The 24037-nt window shown below is 34.6% G+C and overlaps 1 protein-coding gene across 1 annotated transcript in view; it reads left to right on the top strand.

Annotated features, from left to right (window-relative positions):
- EFCAB7 (EF-hand calcium binding domain 7) overlaps positions 1 to 24037 on the top strand; it is a 47215-nt gene that overhangs the window by 20834 nt on the left and 2344 nt on the right. Inside the window, exons 7-12 of the mRNA XM_060625925.2 lie at positions 4473 to 4614; positions 9255 to 9364; positions 11672 to 11829; positions 12479 to 12612; positions 17049 to 17197; positions 22612 to 22821. Coding sequence (XP_060481908.1) covers positions 4473 to 4614; positions 9255 to 9364; positions 11672 to 11829; positions 12479 to 12612; positions 17049 to 17197; positions 22612 to 22821 — 903 coding nt within the window. The remainder of the gene's footprint in view (positions 1 to 4472; positions 4615 to 9254; positions 9365 to 11671; positions 11830 to 12478; positions 12613 to 17048; positions 17198 to 22611; positions 22822 to 24037) is intronic.

Below are 24037 nucleotides of genomic sequence, written 5' to 3'. Positions count from 1 at the left end.
GTTTTGTTGATTGTTTCCTTTGCAGTGCAGAAGCTTTTAATCTTGATGAGGTCCCAATAGTTCATTTTTGCTTTTAGTTTCCTTGCCTTTGTAGATGTGTTGAGCAAAAAATTGCTGCAGCTGAGGTCAAAGAGGTTGTTGCCTGTTTTCTCCTCTAGGATTTTGATGATTTCCTATCTTACTTTTAGGTCTTTCATCCATTTTGAGTTTATTTTTGTGTATGGTATAAGAAAATGGTCCAGGTTCATTCTTGTGTATGTTGCCATCCAGTTTTCCCAACACTGTTTGCTGAAGAGACTGTCTTTTTTTCATTGGATATTCTTTCCTGTTTTGTCGAAGATTAGTTGGCCATACATTTGTGGGTCCCTTTCCAGGTTCTCTATTCTCTTCCACTGATCCATGTGTCTGTTTTTATGCCAGTACCATAGTGTTTTGATGATTACAGCTTTGTAATACAGCTTGAAATCTGGAATTGTGATGCCTCCTGCTTTGGTTTTCTTTTTCAACATTACTTTGGCTATTCGGGGTCTTTTGTGGTTTCATACAAATTATAGAATTGTTTGTTCTAGCTCTGTGAAGAATGCTGGTGTTATTTTGATAGGGATTGCATTGAATATGTAGATTTCTTTAGGTAGTATAGACATTTTAACAATATTTGTTCTTCCATTCCATGAGCATGGAATGTTTTTCCACTTCTTTGTGTCTTCAGTTTCTTTCATAAGCTTTCTATAGTTTTCAGCATGTGGATCTTTTACCTTCTTGGTTAGGTTATTTTTAGGTATCTTATGGTTTTTGGTGCAATTGTAAATGGGATCGATTCCTTGATTTGCGTTTCTGCTGCTTCATTACTGGTGTATAGAAATGCAACTGATTTCTGTACATTGAGTTTATATCCTGCAACTTGCTGAATTCATGTATCAGTTCTAGCAGTTTTTTCATGGAGTCTTTTGGGTTTTCCACATAGAGTATCATGTCATCTGCAAAGAGTGAAAGTTTGACTTCTTCCTTGCCAAATGTGTGTCTTTTATTTATTTTTCTTTTTTAAAAAATTTATTGTTTATTTATTTTGAGAGAGAGACAGAATGTGAGCAGGGGAGGGGCAGAGACAGAGGGAGACACAGAATCTGAAGCAGACTCCAGGCTCTGAGCTATCAGCACAGAGCCTGATGCGGGGCTTGGACTCACAAGCCATGAGATCATGACCTGAGCCAAAGTTGGATGCTTAACTGACTGAGCCACCCAGCCACCCCCATGCCTTTTATTTTTTGTTGTTGTTGTTGTCTGATTGCCGAGGCTAGGATTTCCAGTACTATGTTGAACAACAGTGGTGAAAGTGGACATCCCTGCTGTGTTCCTGACTTTAGGGGGAAAGCTTTCAGTTTTTCCCCATTGAGGATGGTATTAACTGTGGGTCTTTCATATTTAGCTTTTGTGATGCCCAACTAAATCTCTTTACCCATTAAGCAATGACTCCTCATTTCCTCCTCTTTCCACTCATGGCAAACTCTGTTCTACTTTCTTTCTCTGAATTTAATCTAGGTACTTCATTTAAGTGAAATCATGCAATATTTGTCCTTTTGTGTCTGGCTTATTTCACTTAGCATAATGTCTTCAAGGTTTATATCTGCAGCATCTGTTAGAATATTAGTCCCTTTTAAGCCTGAATAATATTCCATTGTATGCATATTCCACATTTTGTTTACCCATTCATCCACCAATGGACACTTGGATTCTTTCCACCATTTGGCTATTGTGAATAATGCTGCCATGAAGATGGGTGTACAAATATCTGTTTGAGTCTCTGCTCTCACTATATGCCCAGAAATGAAATTGCTGGATCATACAGTAATTCTGTGTTTAATTTTTGGTGGAACTAACAAACTTTTCCATAGTGGCATCACATTTTATATTCCTACCAGCAATGCACAAGGGTTTCAATTTCTCCACATCGTTGTCAGCACTTGTTATTTTATGTGTTTTTGGGGTTTTGTTTTTGTTTTTATTTAATAGCCATCCTAGTGGGTATGAAGTAGTATCTCACTATGGTTCTGATTTGCATTTCCCTAATGATGTGATGTTAAGCATCTTTTCATGTGCTTATTAGCCACTTGTGTATCTTCTTTGGAGAAATGTCTATTCAAGTCTTGGGACCATTTTTTAAAAAAATATTTATTTATTTTGAGATGGGCGAGGGGAGAATCCCAAGCAGGCTCCTCATGGCAGTGCAGAGCCCAGTGATTCAGGGCTCGATTTCATGACCCGTGTGAGATCCTGACCTGAGCTGAAATCAAGAGTCAGGCATTTAACTGACTAAGCCACTGAGGTACCCCCTTATGGCCATTTTTAATTTGGGGGGGGGGAGGGTTTGTTGTTGAGTTGTAAGAGTTTTTAATATATTCTAGATATTAGTTCATTTTCAAATATATGATTTGCAAATATTTTCTCCCATTCTGTGAGCCTTTTTCACTATGTTGATAGTGTCTTTGATGCACAAAGATTTTTAATTTTAATGAAGTCCAGTTTGTCTATATTTTATTTTGTGACCTGTGTTTTTGATGTCATATCCAAGAAATCATTGCCAAATCCATTGTCATGAAGCTTTTCCACTATGTTTCTTTCTTAGAGTTTTGTAGTTTTAGTACTTACATTTAGGTCTTTGATCCATTTTGTGTTAATTTGTGTATGGTATAAGAGAAGAGTTCAAATTAATTATTTTGCACTTGGATATCCAGGTTTCTTAGCTTCATTTGTTGAAAAGATTGTCCTTTTTCCCATTGAATGGTCTTAGCATCCTTATTGAAAATTACTTGACCATATATATGTGAGAGTTTATTTTTGAGCTGTCTGTTCTATTCCATTCATCTATCTATTTGTCTTTTTGCCAATATCACACCATTTTGATTACGGTAGCTTTCTATTGAGTTTTAAGGTCAGGACATGTAATTCCTCCAGTTTTGTTCTTATTTTTTGGTAGCAAAATATTTTGGATGTAACATTACATGGAGAAGACACAACATGGAATAATGTTAATTAGAATGTAAAACATAGGTTTTTATGTAAGGGTGGTATTAGGAATGATTATATAGAAATCAAACTAGGGTGGTAGAATTATGGGGATTTTTTCCGTGTTCTTAAATTTCTAATTTTAAATGTATTTTTGTGCTATAAAATAATATAAAATATGAAAATAATTATCATTTATGTAATAGAAAAATGATGTGTAAATACATGTTAGGATAATGTAGCCTTTAAAAAAAGTGAATGAGAAATCAACCTCAATAGAAATTATGTTTGTTCTCACCTTTTTAGTACCATATTAGACTTTTCTATAATGAATTTATAGTATTTTTTATGTTATTGTTAACAGCTAACGTATACCTTTTTAGTGGTTATCTTAATATTATTAAGGCCTTGAGTTTATTATCTAAGCATTCTTACAGATAATTTTTCAAAATCATCTTTTATAAAGTCATTTCAAAAACTCATACATATGTTTGTAAGTCACTAGGGGTAGAGCAGAAATATGTTTTACATTATAGGTAGGCAAGCCCACTAATGATCAAGTGAAGAAGATTTTTGTACACATTTGTGGCAATGGCACAATTTCTCATATGTTCAATAGAGAATTTTCTACTTTTTCCGTAAGGTGTCATCTTCGAGTTGTATTTAATTCTAGTTAAGAGATCCTACTTAGACCTATTAGTTTGGACCAGAAGGAATTTGGCTAACCAGGAGATAGCAGAAACAATTGTACAGAAAAGTTTTTCGCAAAACTGATGTTTATCAGCATTGTGCTATGGGTGTAAAATTTATTCAGTGTTCTTTTAGTTGCCTGGACTTGAAACTGTTATTTTGGTTGTCACATTCTTTACCTTTTAAATACAAAGTCATCACTTTTCCTTTCAGCATCAGTTTTAGGAGTCCTTACTTAGTCATTTTTACTATGTTGCAAGCACTAATCCTGCCCTAGTTATTGTAGCAGCATATTTATTTGTTACTTTGTTTCACTGCTTCTCCCATTCTCACAAACTTTATTTTTTCTTATTTCTTCTTTCCATTATGTCTTTTCCTAACTTTTCATTATCTAAATTACACTCATCTTTCAAGATACAGTTTATATTGATGTCTACCTCCCCTCATCGGTCAGATATTAATAGAGTACCAACAATGTGCCAGTTACTATTAGGAACTAGGGTTATTATTTTGCACATATAATTATTTTTTGTTGTAAAAATTTACTACTGTCAATTATAATTGAATTGTGTCCTGACTGGTTTGTTTGTTGGTTGGTTGGTTGGGTTTTGTTTGTTTGTTTGTTTTTGTTGTTGTTGTTGTTTTTATGTCGCAAATTCCTGGAGGTAAGCGGCTTTATTTGAGATTTCCTTTATATCTTCCTTAGGTTTCTCTTTATTACTCTACATGCTGGAAACATTTAATAAATGTTTGAAAAAAATTTTTTTCCTTCATTTCAGGAGTGGCAATGTGTACAGTCAAAAGGTTGCTTTTTTTTAGAAGAAGATGGTGAAATCATTAGTCATCAATATAGGATGCAGATAGCTCAGAGATCCATGGTTTATCTTACAATTAAACCACTAAACCTGAGTCAAGTTGAAGGCAAGTTTAATTTTTTTGTGTATATTTTAAAATATCAAATTATGCCCTCTTTGAAAATAACTTACATATTTGGTACCCTTAGTGAAGAAAATAATCTACCTAACAAACATGGTTACATACAGTTAAAGAAAGAAAGCATTAGTTTATACTTTGTGTTATCATATTTTACAAAGCAAGTATGTTGGTTTTTGTGTATGTTTAAAGCAAGTTTTATTTTAATTCTTTTAAAAACAAGAACAAAGTGTATCCTGGTTTCTTCTTGATATAGAATTAACATTTTGTTTATTAATTAATTTTTAGCTTTTCCATTTGTCCATTTTTAAAATTAATAAGTTTAAGAGAAGTTCTGTAGGAACATAATTTGGGGCAATGTGAACTGCAAATAATTTTGAATATCTCCAAAGTCCTATGTCCTATGACTTAAACAATCGTTATTAATAATCTTTACATTCCTGGTAATATTCCTTTTCTGTATATAAATGCTAGATACAAATTAATTTCTTAGTGTCTAAAATGGTTATTATTGGGGCGCCTGAGTGGCTCAGTCTGTTGAGTGTCCAACTCTTGATCTCGGCTCAGGTGATGATCTCACATAGTTTGTGAGTTCGAGCCCTGCTTTGGGCTCTGCACTGTCAGAATTGTCTCTCCCTCTCTCACTGCCCCTACCCCACTCGTGCTCTCTCTTTCTCAAAATAAGGAAATAAACTTAAAAAATATTTTAATAAAAAAATAAAATGGTTATTATTTAATTTTTAATTAGTGAAAATGTCTTTAAGGGTGCTTTCCCTAGAAATCTTTTTGTTTGTTTTTAATGTTTATTTTATTTATTTTTGAGACAGAGACAGAGAGTGAGCAGGGGAGGGGCAGAGACAGGGGGAGACACAGAATCTGAAGCAGGCTCCAGGCTCTGAGCTGTCAGCACAGAGCCCGACGTGGGGCTTGAACCCACAAACTGTGAGATCATGACCTGAGCCGAAGTCTGACACTCAACCGACCAAGCCGCCTAGGCGCCCCATCCCTAGAAATCTTTTTAATGTTGGTTGTTCTAAGTATCAATTTTTAAAATTATTTTTACATAATAAGAAAATGTTTATTTTATTACTAGAGGATTCTTCCCTGCTCCATTCTTCTTGCCTCCTAAAGTAGAGATTCTAAAAGTTTTAACTGTATATCTTGTGAAATTCTTACAACATTTGGTGGTTGATACTTTTTATTTATTCTGAGAGAGGAGTGTGAGACCGAGGAGGGGAGGGAAGGAGGGAGGGAAGGAGGAAGGGAGAGAGAGAGAGAGAGAGAGAGAGAGAGAGAGAGAGAGAGAGAATCCCAAGCAGGCTTTGCACTGTCAGTGTGGAGCCCGACCTGGGGCTCAAACCCATGAACTGCAAGATCATGACCTGAGCTGAAATCAAGAGTTGGATGCTTAACCAGCTGAGCCACCCAGGTGCTCCAATGGTGGTTGGTACTTTTAAATGACAATTACAGTGATCATTTTTTCAGATACAGGTATCAAGATTGGCCTGCATATTCAATGCAGATGTTAATTCTCCATATTCTTAAGAAGATCCTTTATTCACATATTTATCAAATATTCATTGAGGGCCTTATATATCAAGTATCATTTTCGGTGCTTAGGATACATCAGAGTACAAAAAAGGCAAAAATCCTTACCCTTATGAACTTACATTCTAGTGAGGGAAACAATAATAAACATAATAAATAGTAAATTTATTTTGTGGTATGTTAGTATGTGATAAGTGCTATGGGAAAAATACAGAGGGATAGGGCATTGTGAATGCTGAGGGAATATGAATTGCCATTGAAATGGAGTGGTTAGTGTATACTTCATTAAGAAGTTGACATTTGAGCAAAGACTTTGAAAGAGGTATATCAGTTATCAACTGCTACATAACAAATTACCCCAAAACCCACAGTGGCTGGAAACAATTAAACAACTGTTCACTCATAAGCAGGTTTACTGGATAGTTATTTTTGTTTGAGCTGGGCTTTGCTTTTCTCTGTAGGATTTACTTATGCATCTGTGATCAACTGTTGGTTAGCTCATAGCTGGCTTTACTGGTCTTGGCTGGGCTCTGTCCTCTATATGAGGTCTCAGCTGGGACGACTTGAGTCTGCCTCATATAGTCTCTTACGTTCCAGTGAGTTAGCCTGGGCTTGTTCTCTTGGTGTAATAGGGATCTGAAGGAAGGAGCAGAAGCACCTACGGTTTCCTAAGGCTTGGAATCAGAACTGGCACATTACTTCTGTTACATTCTGTTGTTCACAGCAAGTAATAAGGCAAGTCTAGATTTATAAGATAGAGAAACAGACTTGATCTCATGATGGAGGAGCAGATTCACATTGCAATGGGCTGTGGGTACAGAGCAGCCATTTCTGCTGTCTTCCACAGAAGGCAGAGGAGTAAGCTTTGTGGATATAGGGCTGGTGGAGGGGATGAGTGGAGAGTGGTGAAGAGTGCAGGTGGCAGAGCATTCCACATAGAGGGACTTCTCTGTCAGAGGCTCCGAGGTAAGAGTGTGCCTGATGTTAGAAGAATAGCAAGGTGACTAGAATGGCTAGAACAAAGTAGGAGATGGAGGACAGGGAGGAACCAGGACAAAATCAGGTAGAGTTGCTTTTATTTGTTTGTTTTGGCCATTATGAAGACTTGGGCTTTTACTCTGAGAAAAATGCAGAATCTTAGGAGGATTTTTCCCATGGCTGCCCTCACAATTTTCTCCATATCTTTAATTTACAATGATTTTAGTATTGTCTAGGTGATTTTGTTTTTCTTGTTGATGCTGTTATTGTGGGGTTGGTTGGTTTGTAATTATCCTGCTTGGATTTTTGGCTTATTGTCTTTCATTGTTTTTTAGGAAAATTTCCATCTTTATTCTTCAAATATTTCTTCTGCTCTCTCTCTTCTTCCACTTACTTGTATGGTACCTGACATTTTGTCGTCTGTGCTATGCCACAGATAAGCCAATGATTGCATCTCATCTCTCCTTAGAAGAGTTTGCCTTTCCTTGGATTTCAGGCTACTTGGTTGCCCTGGGACCTTAGCGCTGATGGGTTCAAGAAAAAATTAGAATTCTCTAGTTTCACGTACTTTTTATTGTTAGGGTGGGAGCAATACTATTCCAACTCTCAACTCCATGAGAGAATTTTGAGTAGAAACAGGACATAATCTGACCTATTTTAACAAGAGCAGTCAGGTTGCTATATTGAAAACAGATTGAAGGGTACCCAAGAGAAAGAAGAGTTCTAGGAGGGAACTGATGATACTTTGAACCAGGAATGTAGACACAACACAATGGAGTACTACATGGCAATGAGAAAGAATGAAATGTGGCCCTTTGTAGCAACATGGATGGAACTGGAGAGTGTTATGCTAAGTGAAATAAGCCATACAGAGAAAGACAGATACCGTATGTTTTCACTCTTATGTGGATCCTGAGAAACTTAACAGGAACCTATGAGGGAGGGGAAGGAAAAAAAAAAGAGAGAGAGGTTAGAGTGGGAGAGAGCCAAAGCATAAGAGACTCTTAAAAACTGAGAACAAACTGAGGGCTGATGGGGGGTGGGAGGGAGGGGAGGGTGGGTGATGGGTATTGAGGAGGGCACCTTTTGGGATGAGCACTGGGTGTTGTATGGAAACCAATTTGACAATAAATTTCATATATTAAATAATAATAATAATAATAATAATAATAATAATAATAATAAAGAAAGTAAAGATCCTGGATATATTTTGAAGGTTAAACCATACAATTTCCTGAAGATTGGTTATGATATGTGAGAGAAGAAAAAAGTTAAAGGTGACTTCAAGCTTTTTGGCATGGCAACTGCAAGGATGAATTACTATAAACTGAGACTGAGATAGAGAAGAATATAGATGGACAGGTTTTTTTAAGGAATTGGGGAAGGTCAGTTTTAGATATAGAAATTCAAATGGAGATGTCCAATAGGTAGTTGATTATAGTTTAACATTCAGAGAAAAGTTTCTAGTTGGAGATACAAATTATGGAGTTGTCGGGGAGCCTGGGTGGCTCAGTCGGTTGAGCATCCGACTTCAGCTCAGGTCATAATCTCGCAGTTTGTGGGTTCGAGCCCTGCCTCGGACTCTGTGCTGACAGCTCAGAGCCTGGAGCCTGCTTCAGATTCTGTGTCTCCATCTCTGTCCCTCCCCTGTTCATGCTGTCTCACTCTGTCTCAAAAATAAATATAAACATTTAAAAAAATTTCAAATTATGGAGTTGTCAGCACATACATAGATGATGTCTAACATCTTTTCCTCCAGTGCCTCTCCACAGGTAAGCTAGTGCTCGAATCTCATCACTCTTTGAAAGGGTTTGTTTTTCCTTGGATATCAGGTTACTTGGTTGCCTTGCAACCTCAGCTTTCTGGTCAATTCAAAAAAAGTTATGAGTTTTAGAAAGTGTGAATAGAGAATATTTCTAGCAAGGATACTATATATAGTTACAAATGCTATGGTATTTCTATATAAAAATGGGATGTGCATTTCTAAAAAAAAAATCCATAGGGGAAAGAAACCACTAACTTATTTTTTAAATAGGAAAGAGTGAGTAGTAATTGCTTATTTTAAGATGTTTGGGGTTTTTTGTTTGTTTGTTTGTTTTTAGGAAAACCATCCCCTTGGTTATCAATTGATACTGCCTTGTATATTCTTAAGGAAAATGAGAGCCAAGCAAATCTACAACTCATGTGTTTTACTGAACTACGAAATAGAGAAGTATACATATTTATTTCCTAGTGTTTAATTTGAAAATATGACATGAACTCAAGTTTAAGGAATATAATAGATTTTCTATATTTGTTTTTAACTTTTGTATCTTTCCCTCCAATTAGGGTATATACAGTACTTAAGCACTATGAATATTACATGTGTCTTTTTAATTGTGATGTATTTTCTCTTGATTGCTAAGAGCTGAGGATTAGCTTTGTAACTTATATGTTATGTGACATTATACTTCACTTTCTTCTCTAAATGCCCAGATGCCTCACATGTGAACATTTTTTTTTTTTGTAATATGCAATTAAAATGATTGATGCCAGTGGATTTTTTTCCCTAAATACAGGCAATTCAAGACTTTGGAAAAGTTGCTTTAGATGTTTGTCTTACTTTATATTGCTACTGCAAAAAAGAAAAACTTCAAGATTGCTATCCTCAGGCTTGACTCATATTATAGGGTTCAAAAATAGATTGATCTGAAGGAATGCTTTTAAATGATTTTATATGTTGCCCATGGGGTTGTTCTGATCTTTTCTAATTATATATTTACTCAGAGGCCAAATATGTGAGGCAGATACATAAATGTGGCTATTTATTTTATGAGGACTACAAAATACATCTGCTACACAACAACAGGAATAATACTATTCAAGGGCTTACTGCAATATCATATTTAATCTTTATACAGGTCCAATGACAGACAAACATTTCCCTGATGGAATGTTATATAAAAGTCTTTATTGTAGGCTTCTGAACAGACAAGAATAGTTATAGGCAAGAAACAAATAAAATGACACAGGTTAATGTTTTGACGAAACTCTTCTTCAGAACTGACTACAAAGTTAGGTTCAAGATAAAGTATTGTCTAAAGCAATAGTTTTTCCCATTTTATATTGGATAAAATTACTTTCTTATGATACTGCATGTATAAAAATGTTAGTACATAGCAAGCCTGTAGTAAAGTTTGAATGAGTTTCTATTTACCTTTTTACTATATTGGCTTCTGGTTTTTTTGTAATATGTCATATTTGCAAAGGATTTTTAGTTTTAGTTTCACAATTATTTTCTTTAAGAAGAGTTTTGTCTGCATGAAAGACTTTCCATTTGCCATCCACAGTGGAAATTCAAGGTTATATGTGGAGATAAGGGAAGTTCATGGGATAACATGTATTAGGAAGCAGCAAGAACTGCTTTTCACTTCTGGGTACCAGACTACATCTGGCCATTTTACAAGATTATGGTTTCCCAAGGAGGGATTTGTCAATCTTTAGTCTTCAATGACCCTAGTTTTATTGGGTTGCTTCTTGTAGCAAAATAGAACATGGTATGGTCACTTTAGGATGATTATGGTTCCTCTGACTTGTGAGGGCAGAAATAGGACTGAACCCAGAATTCAGAAAAACAACTTTATTTTGTGTATGAGTCCCCAGGATGACCTAAAATACATCTGTGTTTTGAAAGTTTTTGGACACAATTCCTGACAGAATTCCCTAGGGCTATTCTGTGCTGAAGGGCCAATAGCTGTTTGCTTAGTTGTTATACATGACAAGAAAATGCTTAGACTTAATATATTTGACAGAGATAACCCCTAGGTTTTATAGATGGCTGTTTGTTTCATAAAACACCTAGAACATTCATAGAGAGATGTCATTATGCTTTCTTTCATGAAACTACAGAATAAAATGTTTCCTATACAAATGTCCTGTCACTCATTATAAATATACTGTGATGGAAAGGAATTTTGTATAAGGTAGGTTTATCTGGGATTCTGCCATCTTGTTTTATAATCCATATTAATTACATAAATAATAGTAGTATTGCAGTGCTTCTGTCTACATAATTGGATTCTTACAAATACGGCTTACAAATATTCTTACAAATAATGAATTCTTGAAATATATTTTTTACTTTGTGTTCTTGAAATCTGATTTACAAATCATGTATTTATATTTGAATCAAATTATGGAATTGTAAAATTATTTTAAGATCTCTCTCTTTGCTTCCTGTTAAAGATATTTACGTCACAAACATTTTTGAAGATTATTGGGAAAGCTTTAGAAGTTATATAACTTTTTACCTGTTACAGTTTTAGGCATTTATTTTTAAAATATACTAAGAACTACATCTAATGGTCTTGTGCCAGGACTTCCATTAATAACCAGATTTTGAAGCCTGTAAAAGATTGATAGACGCATAATAGAGTTGGTGAAAATGGATAAATTGCTTCTAAAACTTCCCTTTCAGAAGAAAGATGAAAAGTCATTAAAACTCATGTTGGTTGTTGTTTTTTAATTCTTTTGAGAAAAGGTGTTTGGGTGGACTGGTGAACTAGGACCTGGAATTTACTGGTTAATTCCTTCCACAACTGGCTGTAGGCTGAGGAAAGAAATAAAACCAGTAACTGAAGAAGCCCAACTTGTATATAGAGATGAAACAGGGGAATTATTTCTTACAAAGGAATTTAGGTAAGTTTTGTTTATTAAGGTTAGAACTGTAAAATCTAGAACTGTAAAATCTAGTTTATTAAGGTTAGAACTGTAAAATTATAGATCAATAGCCTGTCTTCCATCCTTTCCTTTGGCCAGCTGCCAGACCCACTTGCAGATCCTAATTCAATAATTCAACTCATTCCCTAGGCATCTGAAAGTGATTTTCCGTTCATGAGTCTGGGATTGCCACTCATTTCTGAGTTCCACACATTTGGCAAGTCAACTTGAGTCACACATTTACAGATTTCTACCTGATTAGACACTTCCTTAGAAATAGATACTGCCAGTTGCACCATTAACTTAGATAACCGTCAAATATGAAATCTAAATACTCAGGTAGTTCCCTTATACCCTAGATATATACAATAATACCTGGTAGAATAGGAAGAAGAAAGTAGATTGGAGAAAGGAAAAAAGAATGATGGAATTACCATTCATTGAGTGTTGAGATACTGTGGTTGTTTTAGAAGCTTGTTTGTCTCAGACTGACTAAAAAATATATTTGGATATATTAAGTTCAAAAATTGTTTAATGTCTTGATATTACTTCCTCTTGAAAGTTGTCCTCATAGAAACATTCAGTCCAGTTGCCATGCAGACAAATAATTTTCTATTTATAATTTTAGGTCAACTTTATCAGATATATTTGAAGTAATTGATTTGGATGGAAATGGTCTTCTTAGCCTTGAAGAATATAATTTTTTTGAATTGAGAACAAGCGGTGAGAAATGTGATGAAGATGCTTGGGCTGTCTGCCGAGGTAAGCACTTTTCTTCTCCTTAATGCATATATAAAAAAAATAGCACCCTTTCATTTTTAAGAAGTAAAATGTCAGACTTCTCTATGGAATATTATTATAGCAGTTAGGACAGTGAAAAAGTAGTAGCATTGTTGATAGATCATAAAAATGTAAATATTTATTTTCCTTAAGTTTATAGTTGGTATAGTATTCAAGTTAAAAGAAAATATGAATTACTTAAATGTCACTTCATTTTTAGCCTATGTTCTTTGGATCTTAGAATGGAAAAAACTTTGTCTCAGCTCTTGATACTAATGAAATGGAAATGGTCAAGAGCCCCAAACTGTGCCCAGGAGAGGGCAGCAAAGAGCTAATAAGCTAACGTTTGACTAAAAATTAAGCAGTCTCCAGCAAGTTCTTTATATATGTTAAGAATTCTTTAGTTGTTGTTTTTTGTTTTGTTTTGTTTTGTATTTGAGTTGAATTATGAAAGCACATCCATGGTGGTATGGAAACCAAAAACATCATGATTGGCAAAGAAAACTATTGAGAAGGAGACAATTTCTGTTGTCTCTTAGGAGGAGTTTGGGAAGATGGTAGGGCTTATGTATTTAAGCCAAGGACTAAAAGATCAAAGGGGAAAACCAAAAGACATAGCCAACTATAGATCACAGAATAAGGCCAAAATGCAGTCAGGAGACAAATTAACTCACATATTGCTGTCACTGGGGTAGAAATGTGTCCTACTCCTTTGATTCTTAAAATGGTCTAAGCTTGGCGAAGTCAGTGAGCCAGGTGGGAGTTTGATAAATCTGTTTATCTAAACAGGAAGTAAGGTAGAAATATTATTAATACAAAGGTTTTCAAAAATATATCTATTTTTAAATGAAAGAGATGCACTATATAAACTTTATATATGGTATACTCAGCAACAAGAAATGAATATTGATTTATACTATTAAACTTCAAATAAGAAGGTTTATAATATACAGAATATTATTCTTAGGAAGATATAATCATCTTATAACGTTAAGGATACAATCTTTTGATCCTTTATTGTGGCACTAAAACATATTCAATAAGAATGAATCATAATAAGACTTTTTTATGGCAAAGTTTTTGATAAATAAAATTTTAGTTTGATAATTTAATTGGTAGAATTGATAGTTAACATTTTTTGAGAATTTACCACATGTCAGTTGGAAGCAGTCTATACAGCAACTCTCTGAGGTATGTACTATTGTTATTCTCAATTTACAAATAAGGAAACGGAATCAAAGAGGGTAAGTCACTTGATCAATGTTATATACCAAGAAAATTTCACAGCTGAGTTTTATACCCAAGCAGTTAGACTCCAGAACCTTGAATAATACCCTGCTACAAAAAAAATCCCCAAGAATGGTTGACTTAAAAAATGATTTGAAGGGAGATTGTCCCCTTCACCAACATCAGCAATACTGCAAAGAATCAGGCCTGTTAGGTGCTGAAGTTTTTATTTTTATAGTCATACGTAATATTAATTTTATGCAACTTTCTCTTTGATAATAAGAAAATATTTTATCTACCTGTAAGATCATTTTAATAAACTTTTTTATACTTAAAGATGCCTTAATTTTTATCATTTTTTATTAATAGATTTTATTTTTAGAGCAGTTTTAGGTTTACAGTAAAGTATGAATAGATTTTCTCCTCCCCTCTACCAATTTCTCCTATTTTCTGACATCTTGCATTAGTATGATACATTTGTTAAAATTGGTGAACCAATGCTGATGCATTTTTATTAACTAAAATCCATAGCTTATATTAGGGTTATATTGTGCTGTACAGTTCTCTGGATTTTGACAAATACATAATGCCATATACCTGCCCTTACAGTATTATACAGAATAATTTCATTGCCCTCAAAATCCCTTGTGCTCTACCTATTCATCTCTCTATTCGTCCCTTCAAACCCCTGGCAACCACTGATCTTTTTACTGTCTCTATAGTTTTGCCTCTTCCAGAGTGTTATATTGTTGGATATCTTGCAGTAGATAGCCGTTTCAGACTGGCTTCTTTCACTTAGCAGTGTGGATTTAGATTTCCTCTTTTTGTTGGCTTGATAACTCATTTCTTTTTAGCACTGAATAATAATTCCATTGTATGAAGGTATCAGTTTATTTATTCATTCACCTGTTAAAGGACATTTTGGTTGTTTCCAATTTTTGGTACTTGTGAGCATAGCTACTATAAATACTCATGGGCATATTTTTGTGTGTATGTAGTTTTCAGCTTGTTTCAGTTCATTTAAATTCAATGATCACTGCCGCAGTAAACCTATGTTTAACTTTGAAAGAACTGCCACATTGTCTTCCTAAGTGACTATACCCATTTTGTATTCCCACAGGAATAAATGAGGATTCTTAGTGCTCCACATCCTTGTCTGCATTTGGTATTATTAGTCTTCTTAGATTTTAGCCATTCTAATAGGTGTATATCTTGTTTTAATTTGCAATTCCTTCATAACATATGATCTTCTCATATGCTTGTTACCATCTGTATATCTTCTTTGGTGAGGTGTCTGTTCAGCTCGTTTGCCCGCTTTTTGATTGAGGTATTTATTTTCTTACTGTTAAGAGTTCTTTGTATATATTGGATACAAGTCTTATCAGCTGTGTTTTGCAAGTATTTTCTCTCAGTCTGTGGTTTGTCTTTTCATTCTCTTAGTAGTGTCTTTCACAAAGGAAAAATTTTTAATTTTAATGAAGCCCCACTTAACCATTTTTTTCCTTTCATGTGTCATGCTTTTGGTTTGTGTGCTTTTGGTGTTGTATCTAAAAACACATAGCCAAACACAGAATCACCCAGATTTTCTCCTGTTATCTTCCAGAAGTTTTATAGATTTGTGTTTGGGATCTGCAACCCATTTTAGTTAATTTTTGTGAAAGACATAACATCCTAGTGTACATTTATTTTTTTTTGTCTGTGGATGTCCAGTTATTCTAGCACCGTTTATTGATACAATTATCCTTTCTCCTTTCAGTTGACTTTGCTCCTTTGTCAAATATCAGTTCAGTATATTTGTATGGGTCCATTTCTGGGTTCTCTGTTCTACTCATTATTTGTCTCATCTTTTGCCACCACCACACCGTCTTGATTACTATAGCTTTAAAGAAAGTCTTAAAGTTGGGTATTCATGAATTTATAAAAAATTAATGGAGGATTGAGAATTTTAAGTTTTAAAAGTCTGATAGTTTGATAGTCTCTATAGTATAGTATTAGGTATATTTTCCTTGATAGTAATAAAATTTGTATTAATATCAAATTTTTTTTCATCTTTCTTTATTACATGCAAGCTCCATCCTCCAGTTTAGTGGCTACTATTTCTATGATCTAATTTAAATTTTTTTTTTAACGTTTATTTATTTTTGAGACAGAGAGAGACACAGCATGAATGGGGGAGGGGCAGAGAGAGAGGGAGACACAGAATCGGAAGCAGGCTCCAGGCTCTGAGCAGTCAGCACAGAGCCCAACGCGGGGCTCGAACCCACGGACCGTGAGATCGTGACCTGAGCCGAAGTCGGACGCTCAACCGACTGAGCCACCCAGGCGCCCCTCTATGATCTAATTTAATCTACATTTACTTTTTTCCTTGCAAAATTCTGTGTCACTTCCTAAACTCTGTAAACTTTTTAAACTATTAATCAGTCAGTTTTAAATGGCTGTGTCTCTGCTGCTTTTTTCATAATGATGTATACAGAAGAGATATATAAAGAGTACCCATTTCCTTTGGATATATTACAGTTGGAAGCAAGAAAATAAAATCTTTCTTGTTGGGCAGTTAACAGAATATAATCCATAATGAATAGCTATTTATTATCTATAATAGACAAATTCAGGAATTACACATGTATAGATACTTTGAGGTGAGTTTAGTTTTGCTTACAATGTTAAAATGGATTTATTAAATAATAATATTAAAATAGATTTATTTGTCTAGGACATTCATAGAATCCAAAGTGTTCCCCATTATCTAACAGATTTTTAAGGACCAGGGACAATTTGGTTAAAATTAGAGTAATTAAGCATATAGCAGTCCCCTTAAATCTGGCACCATCCACATCTCCCCTTTGAAACACCATTAATTTGGGGGGTATTACATCAAATTCATCCAGGTTCTGCTGGCTTTAAGGGGTAAACATATATGAAGCATTTTAATTTTTAAAAATATATAAATCAGTATATACTCTAAATAAGCAAGCAGGTTGGGACTTACCCATAAAAATTACAATTTCCTCTAATTTCAGAATATATTTGCAATTTATAACTTCCGATTTTTTTGAAAGTTCCAAAAATAAGGCTTCCATTAAATAAGGCTTCCATTAAAATATTTATGAAAAATAATATATAATAGATCTTTTATTAAATGTATGAGTTTTAAAATTATGTAAGAAAGAAACTTTTGGTTACTTTAACAGACAATTTTGATACAAAGAAGAATGAACTAACAAGACAGGGCTTTATGGATCTCAATCTAATGGAAGCCAATGATCGAGAAGGAGATCCTCGTGACCTTTGGGTAACTCTACACTCAATGGGCTACAATAAAGCTCTGGAACTGACAGAGGTAAAGCAATCTGAAAGTTTTGCAGTGGTCCTAATACACATAGTATTTTACTCCACAAACACTTTCCTACCACCTGACTTTTGAATTGGACACAAATCCTTGAACTTTAGTATACGAATGAATTGTGGTTGCACCAGGCGTGTTTCTGCTAGTTTGTGCAAGTTCCCATTGTTACCTGAAATTTAGTTACTATCAGTATTTAAATAATTCAGGAACAAAGGAGTTTGAGCATATAATATGGGGGGAAAGTTTGGTGGTTAAAAAAATTCTATTTTTTAATTGGTGATGGCTATTTTAGTTGCTGAAGTCTCATTTCTATAGGGAAACTCTTTGTCCTAATAGAATAAGCCTATCTTAGAATAAGGGGGATGTGTCTGTATGAGAATTGGAATTCTGATCTTTTGATAAAAGATACTCCTTGGGTTATTATTTGTAAAATACTTGGGATAGTTCTTGGCTAATGTATAGCACTGTGTATGTGTTAGCTATCATTATTAAGACTTTCAGTAAACTGGAGAAATAGTAAAAATGAGGCCTTACTTCTTAAAGTCTATATTTTGTGTCAGGTTTAAAATAAAGAATTCAAGAGTTTCAGGCAATGCATCACATAACAGTACATTTGTTGTTTATATTCTTAAAAATAATATCTGTCCTTTCTCTAAACAGATCAACTTAGGAGGGTAACACTAGCTTCAACACACTTTAAATTTTGGGTGTATTGAGACTTTGGTTTAATTCCTAGCTTTGACATCATTGAAAATCCCTCATAAACCTCTTTTCTGAGAAGTTCTGAGAATAATTTTTTTTTTGCCATTTTTATTAATAAGAGGTTAAGAGTTACAATAACTTTTTATATCTTACTTTAGTTTTTAATGTTTATTTATTTTTGAGAGAGAGAGTGAGCACGAGCAGGGGAGGTGCACAGAGAGAATCCCAAGCAGGCTCCACACCATCAGTGCAGAGCCTTGTATGGGGCTTGATCTCATAAATCATGAGATCATGACCTGAGTCAAAATCAAGAGTCAGATGCTTAATCGACTGAGCTACCCAGGCACCCCTATGCTTTCACTCAATAAGAGAAATTAGTTAAGAGCAATTTAAGACATTTTTTTTGCATTTACTTATGTCATTGACCTTTGAAACCATAGGCAAGAAGTATTTCTTAGATAAAACTTTTTAAGTTTGTTTATTTTGAGAGAGAGAGAGAACAAGAGAGCATGCTCATGAGTGGGAGAGGAGCAGAGAGAGAGAGAGAGAGGGAGAGAGAGAATCCCAAGCAGGTTCCACGCTGTCAATGCAGAGCCCGACATGGGGCTCCATCTCACAAACCTTGAGGTCATGACCTGAACCGAAATCAAGAGTCAGACGTTTAACCGACTAAGCCACCCAGGCATCCCCGAGATGACGCTTTTTAAATTTAAAGTTTATTCTTCATTTATTGAATAAGTAATACAGAAATACCATTGGAAATGTAAAAGGTAAACATATATAGTGAAAATGTCAAAGGAATAAGAGACCACTTCTCAATAACAAATAAAAAGACAAAAATGAATTGATTATTTACTACAAGGGAGTATGCTCGTCAGTTATAGTCTGCACGACTATAACTGGAGCAGTTATAGTCTCCACGACTATAAGTGGAGCAGAATGTTCCTCTTATTAGGGGAGGGTTTTGAGGAAGCATGGTTACTCAGGTGAGACTGTTGATTGGTTGGCACTCAGCAGTGTTATTATTCACACGAGTCCTTGATTGTTTGACTTTCAAAAGTGAGGAGCTGATACTGGTGGGCTTACAAAAATGTGTTTATTGAGATGAGGTTTTCTAGATCTTTTGAACAGGTTTAAAACCAGTTCTGATGACTACTCATTATCATGACAACAGAAGAGTCAGTTGTTTCCTAAGTTTGTGAGAACTTTTTAATTCCCAGCCTTCCCTTTTGATTTTCATTCAGTTAAAGTTGTAGAAGAAACTTTCAAAGATTCACTCAACCACTATTGTTGGTTCTTTTCAAAGAGGTTTCATCTGTGGGGATCTGATTTTCAGTTTTGCATTTATCATGGTTTCATCCTGTTTTTGTCTTTAAGTCATTTGTTTGGACAGTGACTTCTACAGAAGCATTTGAAGACTCTAGACAACATTTAAACTCTGAGGCAAACAAGTATACTAGAAGTATTATAAGAAGGGAGTAGAGAGCACTCCAGAATCATAACCCCAGGTTTTCCAGGCTTGACCAATAAAAGTCCCAAGGACTCTTTAAATCTACTTTGTATATGACCTTTTGTATTAACTCTTTTAATTCATTGTAGGTGATTTCACTTGCAGTGTTAATCCAGTTACAAGAAGTATTAGCACCAGTGCAGATTCCTCCCTGGCTGGTCAAAAGAAAATCAAGGCTTTTTTATTATTCATAACTGCTTGGGTTAAATAATTTAAACTGGTTTGTTATCCCCCCAACAGTTAGACTATATTAATTACTATGTAAGCCAACAAGAAGGAACAATTTTTTTGACGACCATCTGGAATGATGTAACTGCTATGAATAGGATCCGTGTCTTCAGCAATCTTTTTCCAGCAAGGGTTTTAATTTTTTGTGGGCATATGTAAGGAAATATAACCTGTTGAGGGTGTTTGGGAATCTTGTCCTTGGAATGGCCCAACAGTTGTACAGAATAATTAACTTTGATTCTGAGTTAACATTAAATAGTCTGATTTCCACATAGTAGCTGCATAAGTAATCGTCCTTAGTGAAACTGTGGGTGTGTTGTTTCTTGGTGTTGTGACAAATAGTATGTGTTGCATTTTGTATTTCTCATACTTCAAGCACATTTCTTTCCTTTAAAGCCTAGACTTAGGCAAATTATTGCTGCTAATAAGGAAAACATGATAGGCCAAGTCAAACATATACAGCCTTAAATCCATAAAGAGTAAAGCTATGAATAAATAAGAGTGTGCAAAGAAGAATGGAACCCATAGAAGAATCTTGTTCCAGTGTCATGAGAGGAAGCTGCTCCTGTAATGTGGTCATATGTTGTACAAAGGTTCGTGGGTTAGCAGTTAATTCTGTGCACTGTCTGCTTCTGGAGATTCTCTGGAGAGTTGCACTTCAGGATCTTTAAAGGATGTACCTTTCCAATTCTGTTAAGGCCCTTTGCACTTTCCCAGAGGTTTGGGAATTATAAAGACAAAAATGTTTTTGAATAAGAAGCAAGCCTTAAAAAAAAAAAGAAGAAGAAGAAGAAGAAGAAGAAGAAGAAGAAGCAGCAGCAGCAGCAGCAGCAGCAGCAGCAGCAGCAGCAAGCCTTTACTTAATCTAAATCAATGAATAATTGTTCCAGTTAAATGTGTCCCTTGTCATGGGACCAATAATTTGGAAGGCCCTAGGCGGTCATGATGGTTGTGGCTTTTTAAAAAATGATGTTTTCTTTGTTTGTTGTTTATTTTGTTTTGTTTTTTAAAGATTTTATTTTTAGGTAATCTCTACACCCGATATGGAGTTCAAGCTCACAACCCTGATTTCAAGAGATACATGCTCTACCAGCTGAGCCAGCCAGGTGCCCTGGTTGTGGCTTTTCAACAGTGAAATATTTTGACCCATCCTGAAAATAAGTGTACTATATTATTAGTACATATCCATAAACCAGAGAGAGTCAACTGTATAAAATCAATTTGGAAATGCTTAAAGAGTCTTTTGGTGTGTAGTCTCAGTTCATGTACCATAATTTTTCCAGGTTAATTTAGTTACAGATAAAACATTGAATAACCACATCCTTCATTTTCTTAGGAAAGTTTTTCCTCAGTGATTGATAGTATAGCCAGTTTATCACTATTGGAATGCATTGTTTCATGGAAGATTTTATCTAGTGTCCAGGTGGCCATTCTGGTTTTGCCATATCTTATCCTCGTGGTTCTTAGGACACAGTGTTTCTTTCAGAATTTGGCAGGCCAGGTTTTGCATATCTACAATGGAATCCCTAAACTTCTCAATGGATTTGTTTTATTTTGTTATTATTTTATATAAGGACTTTTAGTCAGAAGAGTCTGTTTGGTATACAGATCTGTTAAAAGTATTTCTATAGTATTTCTAAAGTGTTTCTATAGTACTTCTAAAGTGCTTGTATAGTATCTATGATATAGTATATTGGCTTCCATAAAACTTTTATTTGAGTCTCTTCCTTTGTGGCCATTATTTTAGGTATCAAATAATGTATTTATTGTTCCTTTTTTTGTTTGTTTTTTAAGTGAGCTCTGCACCAGGGTGGGACTTGAACTCATGACTCCAGGATCAAGAGTTGCATGCTCTACTAAGACAAGTGCCCCTTGTTGCTCATTTTTAAAGGGTACTTGATCAGAGAGGGAAAATCCCTCTTTTTTATATAGCATTTTTAAAAAGTCAATTTTTCTAAAAGTGTACTAGCTATTAGTTTATACATTTTACTCTCTTATGTCTTAGAGCCACAGTTTAATCATTTGAACATATTTCCTGGTAAGGAGACAGATTTTACAAAAGATACTAGGCAACTTACTGTATTTCAAGTTATTGTTACTGTTATTGTTTTTCATTTATTTCATTAATATAAGACTCCTCAACAAACAATATTGAGTCAGAATTTGGTACTGGAGCATCCAAAAATTCTCTTCTTGGCATGGATACTTTTGATTTACAGAATCACAGTGAAGACATTCTCCTCGTTCAGTAAGGGTTATAGCATTTTTGGATTGAAAATGTTACACAAGCAAACGGTAATACAAGAAGGAGAAAATAACAATTCAGAATTAATTGGTATAAAAATGTTGGATGGTTCCCATTAGTGATAGGGATTTTTATATATGGTAATATTTGATTGAAAGGATTCATGTGAGGGGAGGTGGGGAGAGGTGCATGAAATAGGTGGTGGGGATTAAGGAGGACACTTGTGTGATGAGTACTAGATGATATATGGAATTGTTGAATCATGATATTTTACACCTGAAACTAAAATGACGCTGTATGTTAGCTATACTGAAAATAAAATAAAATAAAATAAAATAAAATAAAATAAAATAAAATAAAATAACATAAAAACATAAAGGATTCATGTATGACCTGAAGTTGTTTTGACTGATTTAGTTAATACTTGTAATTGTTCTGAGACAAGGTTTCTATTTAGTTAAGGTATTAGCTTTAATATGCAGTGATTCTTTGGTGTGTGCTATTTTACTGAGTTAATACACCAAGAGGATGATCTAACATTTTCATATTTGAAAAAAATAAAAGTTTATGATGACCTGGGAAGAATCAGTCTTCTAAAAGTATATGAGGACAAGCTAGAGGGTACATCTTCTTAAATCATATGATAGACATATTAATAACAAATAATTTATTTTTAAATCTATCAAAAGGCTAAGACAACGTTTACTTTTTCTTTCATATCAGGCATGCCCATTTGTCATTGATATCTATGCAGACAAATGCAAGCCAAGAATTAAAGCTGTCCATATGGAGGCATGCAGTGGGCAACTCGAGAAGGCCATTTGTAAATCTGTCCTTAACAAAGGCGATGCAAGAGTAATGGATGGTTATGAAAATATAATTGTACATACTTATAAGCGTGACACCTGGATAACATCAGTTATTGAAAACAAGGTATTATTTATGAGGTGGTTCTCCTTAGAACTGCAATGTTTACTAGTATGTTCCATCTTCTTTCTTATTCTATTCTTGCACAGTAATTAATACCACATTATATTAACAAAATTTATAATGGGCAATTATTCGTTCTCAGGTTTTTAATTCAAACTAAGCATGATAATTTTTATGCATTTTTAAAAGTTTGAGATAATTGTTTTTCTCTTAAAATATTATGATAGTTAAATATCTGGAGATCTCTGAAGAAAGAGTATAATCTGGGTATAAAGTATTTTATTTAGTTTGTTACTAAAAATCTTCACACCTACAATTTTAAATTTTTTTTTAATGTTTATTTATTTTTGAGACAGAGAGAGACAGAGCATGAACAGGGGAGGGGCAGAGAGAGAGGGAGACACAGAATCTGAAACAGGCTCCAGGCTCTGAGCAGTCAGCACAGAGCCCAACGCGGGGCTCGAACTCACGGACTGCGAGATCATGACCTGAGCTGAAGTCAGACGCTTAACCAACCGAGCCACGCAGGCACCCCTACACCTAAAATTTTAAATAACAGACATTGAGTTTTAAAGAAATATAAACAAAATAAAGAAAAAAATTAGCCCAACTTTGTTTTACATACCTTACAATTCAGAAATTTTATGGGCTATCATCATTTTATCTCATATATTCCATTGTCTGGGACCTATTTTTATCAAGCCAATTATTGCTAGCTTTGGCTACCATCCCTCCTACTACTGATATTGCAGGTTAAGGGAATACATGCATAAATGCTTAGAGATACCCAGTTTTCTAGAAACGTAAATTTTCATAAAACCTTACTTAAGATGGCTGGATTCTTAGGACTGTTGGCTTATTTCTTTTTAGTTCCTGGGTGAGACTTATGTTATTTTTCTGCCAGCCATAAATTCCTTAAAGTGTTTAAGGTTTGGCTGAGTATTGAGTCAGTCTGAGTCTATATTATGTAACTAACTCTTCTAGTCACAATAGAAGCCTCTAGAAGTGTAATATGGTCTCTGGTTTCAAAGAGTTTATGGGCCAGTTGGGAAGACAAACTCAATACTCTTGAAAGAGATGCGTGAAAATTAAATGTTAAATTACACTGTTTATATGTGTAATAGTTTTACTGTATCTGCATCTCTTGTAGTTGATGTTAGTTTGGACTATCGAAGTTGGGGAAGGACCTGTAATGAGGGGGAAGGGGACTGTGGTGTGG

This window comes from Panthera onca, chromosome C1 (genome assembly GCF_046562875.1).
Source record: "Panthera onca isolate mPanOnc1 chromosome C1, mPanOnc1 haplotype 2, whole genome shotgun sequence".
NCBI lineage: Eukaryota > Metazoa > Chordata > Mammalia > Carnivora > Felidae > Panthera > Panthera onca.
Note: the sequence above shows the minus strand (reverse complement) of the source record. Positions and strands in the feature narration are given on the sequence as shown.